Source organism: Ziziphus jujuba, chromosome 1 (genome assembly GCF_031755915.1).
Source record: "Ziziphus jujuba cultivar Dongzao chromosome 1, ASM3175591v1".
Classification (NCBI taxonomy): Eukaryota; Viridiplantae; Streptophyta; class Magnoliopsida; order Rosales; family Rhamnaceae; genus Ziziphus; species Ziziphus jujuba.
The window spans coordinates 14,302,138-14,305,583 of record NC_083379.1 but is presented as its reverse complement, the minus strand read 5'-3'; the positions used below and the strand labels follow the sequence as shown (position 1 = coordinate 14,305,583).

The 3,446-nt window shown below is 38.7% G+C and overlaps 1 protein-coding gene across 1 annotated transcript; it reads right to left on the bottom strand.

Annotated features, from left to right (window-relative positions):
- Positions 1–875: 875 nt before the first annotated feature.
- LOC107419545 (BOI-related E3 ubiquitin-protein ligase 1) lies at positions 876–3,212 on the bottom strand. The gene is made up of 3 exons (XM_016028291.4): positions 2,248–3,212; positions 1,699–2,086; positions 876–1,602 (listed from the first exon to the last, which is right to left on the bottom strand). Exons 1-3 carry the CDS (start codon positions 2,307–2,309, stop codon positions 1,015–1,017), a joined length of 1,038 nt encoding a protein of 345 aa, XP_015883777.3. The 5' UTR covers positions 2,310–3,212; the 3' UTR covers positions 876–1,014.
- Positions 3,213–3,446: the final 234 nt, after the last annotated feature.

The following is a 3,446-nucleotide window of genomic DNA, read 5'->3' as shown; positions in this document are numbered from 1 at the left end:
TTTAGATAATGATCTCAAGTTTCGAATATCCAATCCAAATATAAGAAAAATATATATATATTGAAACAAAGAAAAAAACTACGCATTGAGGCTTGATTATGGTAGAATCTAAACAATAAGGTAAGAAAAAGAAAGAGTGAAGCATATTCTTATAAATTTACTAACAAGAGAAAAAGAGTGAAAGATGAGAAATAAAGAAAGGAAAAAGATTCGAGGTAAAAAGAAAGAGAGAATGAATAAAGGTGACAACTTTGAAAGACAAGCACAAGAATGGTTAGCAATAGCATTCACATTTTACGCATATTCACATGCTGGTTTCCACGCAACCAAAACGTGTCTGTTATATAGATTTTGATATGATAGCTTTATTTTATACTATACTTCCTTTTAGGTCACTCTCTCTACTTTTGAGACTTTTCTCCTATATGCATGAACCCAAATTGCTATGCCTGCCTCGTGCTCTTTTTATTCACCAACACCCATCTCCATCCAATCAACCTTTCAAAGGTTTGGCATTTTGTTCTTTCTTTTAAAAAACCCTAAAAGTCCAACCCAAAAAAAAGAAAAGCGCAAACAAACATAATTGTTAAATTGATTTCTTTAATTTTGTGTAATAACCCAGATTGGCATCAATCCTATTAAAAAGCAATTTCTGGTCAATTTTCTTTCTTGAAGGGTGGCACTAAGTATATTTAAAATAAGAATTCAATGATGGCTTTTTGTTTTTCTTTTCTACCTTTTTCTTTTCTTTTCTTTTCTTATTTTTTTTTTTTGGTTATAAGCCAAAAAAAAATTGTTTTTATCACAAATCCATATTGTGTAACAAATTAAAAAAGCTTCAATAAATCATTAAAAAAATAAAAAAGAGATAAATATACAGCTCAATCATCCAAATCTGTACCTTTTTTTTTTTTTCTTTTTCCACTAAAAATAAAAAGAAAAGTATTTTCAGTTGTGTTTTCTTTTTTTTCTTTTTTATGGGGTGGTTAAAAAAAAAAATAAACAAAATTTTTCTCAGGAAAAATTAACATGGACACTAGTGGTCATGACAGTACCACAAACAGGGCAAGAGCGGAGGGTGGACCCACACATCGTACACAAACACAAATGCCTGCATGGCAGCAACAGCACCCTTGACTCCCCTACCCCACACCCTCTGCAACTACTCTTCCTCTCCTCGCCGGAATCTTCACCGGACCACCCATCTCCGACCACCGCCCGAACCACCCCAATCTCCTCCTCCCTCCCTGATTCACCGCAGCTCCCACAGCTCGACTCTGCATCGTCCTCAACAACCGCCGCTTGGCCGTTTGCGGCAGCGGAAGCCCTGCGTTCTTCTCCTACGTGGGCGAGGACCTGTTCTAAATCGCTGCGCAGAGAATTGGCTGTGGCTTCGTTGGTGTGAGCCAAATCCCTCCAAATCTGATTCTCGACGCATAGACTCCTGACTCGCTCTTGGAGAACCCAGTTGAGCTTTCCCATCCTCTGTATCTCATCGTCTTTCTCTTTGAGTTTCTTGGTGATCCCTTGTTGAATCGCCGACACCAGCATTCTCGATTGCCTTTTTCTCTGCTCTTCCAGTTCCAATTTCACTTTCTCCGTCTGTTTTCCGAAATAATAATAATAATCATAAGAATCGAGAAACATTTGACTTCAAAACCATTAAAATGGGAATTGTTAAAGAAAATAAAAATTTACATGTTGGATGATGAAGCGGTCGATCTCGGATTGCTGAAGTTGGATCTGGGAGACAATGTCGTTGTCGAGCAACGGTAAAAAGCTGCCGGAGAGTTTGGTTTTCTGAGATCGTATGAAATTGGCGTTGAATTCGTGATGATGATGAGGAGCACTCATCATCATCGAATCCCGTTGGCGTTTCCGAGGAGTAGCATAAGAAGGAGGAATGTTGTTGCAGGTGAGACCGCTATCGGAATTGTTCAGCGATGAAGGTTTCGGATCCAAGCAAACAGGAGAGGAGGATTGATAAAAGGGTAAGAGAGTTTCAGGCAAAGGCAGAGTAGTTGAAGAATCCATCTGGGTAACCAGTATACTTCCGTTTTCTCGATTGATTTTCATGAATTTATCTCTGCCAAAGAAAAAAGAAGAAAAAAATTGAAATTCGAAACCCCACATCATAAAAAAGCTAACAGAGGAAAACCCCATTTCGGAGAAAGAGAGAATAAAACATATATTATATTATACTATATTATTATACATATATATGTATATGTATGTATATGTATGAACCTATTTGCGATGAGTTGAGAAGGGAAAATATTCATGAAATGCCCTGTTGCTTCAACTGCCATTGAAGAAGTTGATAGACCTTCGCTTTTGCTGTGATCTTCTTCTTTTTTGTTCTGAGTGTTTATAGTAGGTGAGAAAAGAGAGAGAGAGAGAGATTTTTGGAGTTTTGAGAGAGAAAAAGTGGAGAGAACGAAGAAGGGATGAAGCAGAGCATGCAAAAGTGGTGGTGGCGAGTCTATGCGAAATAGAGCAAAAAGCAAGTATGGCGGAATGGGGGGGTTAAAAAGTTTATGGGATAGAGAATAGTAAGAGAGAGAAAGTCAAACTCTCTAGAGAGAGAAAAATCCTTGTCTAAAAAGACTACTTGACCATCAAATATATATATATATATCTTAAAAATAAAATAAAAAAACATTTATGGCAGAATTTTGGTTCCTTTGATTAGTTGGATTTCATTTTGATCTTTATATATAATTTTCCTTTTTCTTTTTTATTTTTCTTTTTTTCTAGAATTTTTATGAAAAAAACAAAAATATTATAGATTTATCCAAAAATATTTTTTCTTTTTGCTTAACCGACAAGAGAAACAGTCTATCACGCTTCCAATCACTTTCCTTTTTCCAGGGGCATATCAGTAAATGCACAGAACAACCGCAGGAGGCAAATCCTGGAAATTACATATGTATATGTGTGTGTGTGCGCGCGCATATATATATAACAGGCGACAGCGAGGATTTTGACTGTAACGGATATTTGGTGGCCGTGCGAAAGGGTTGCCACGTAAGCCGAGTACGGTCAAAACAGTGGGAGACACGGAGACAGAGAGCGCGTTACATTCCAAAAACAGTGGCCCCCACCCCTCCCCTCAATGGGAACGTGACGTCCGAGGCGAAATAGTGGGGGTCCCACAACCACTGTCGCACGTGCGAGCGTGGAATGAGAGAGAGAGAGAGATCTATTTGCACACGAATAAAGCTAAACCTGAGCCGATCGCCACGTTGGGGTAGGATCCACTTATATATATATATATTGGGGGGGGGGGGGGGGAGGAGGAGGAGGATGTGGGGACAAAAAAATTAAAAGGAGTGGGGGGCCCATTTCAGTTTGAAGCAGGCGGTTCCCCCGTTTTCGGTATTTTATTTTGATGCGAGTCTCTGTGCGTACGGACAACGATGTCATTTGCATGGGGGAGATACTGA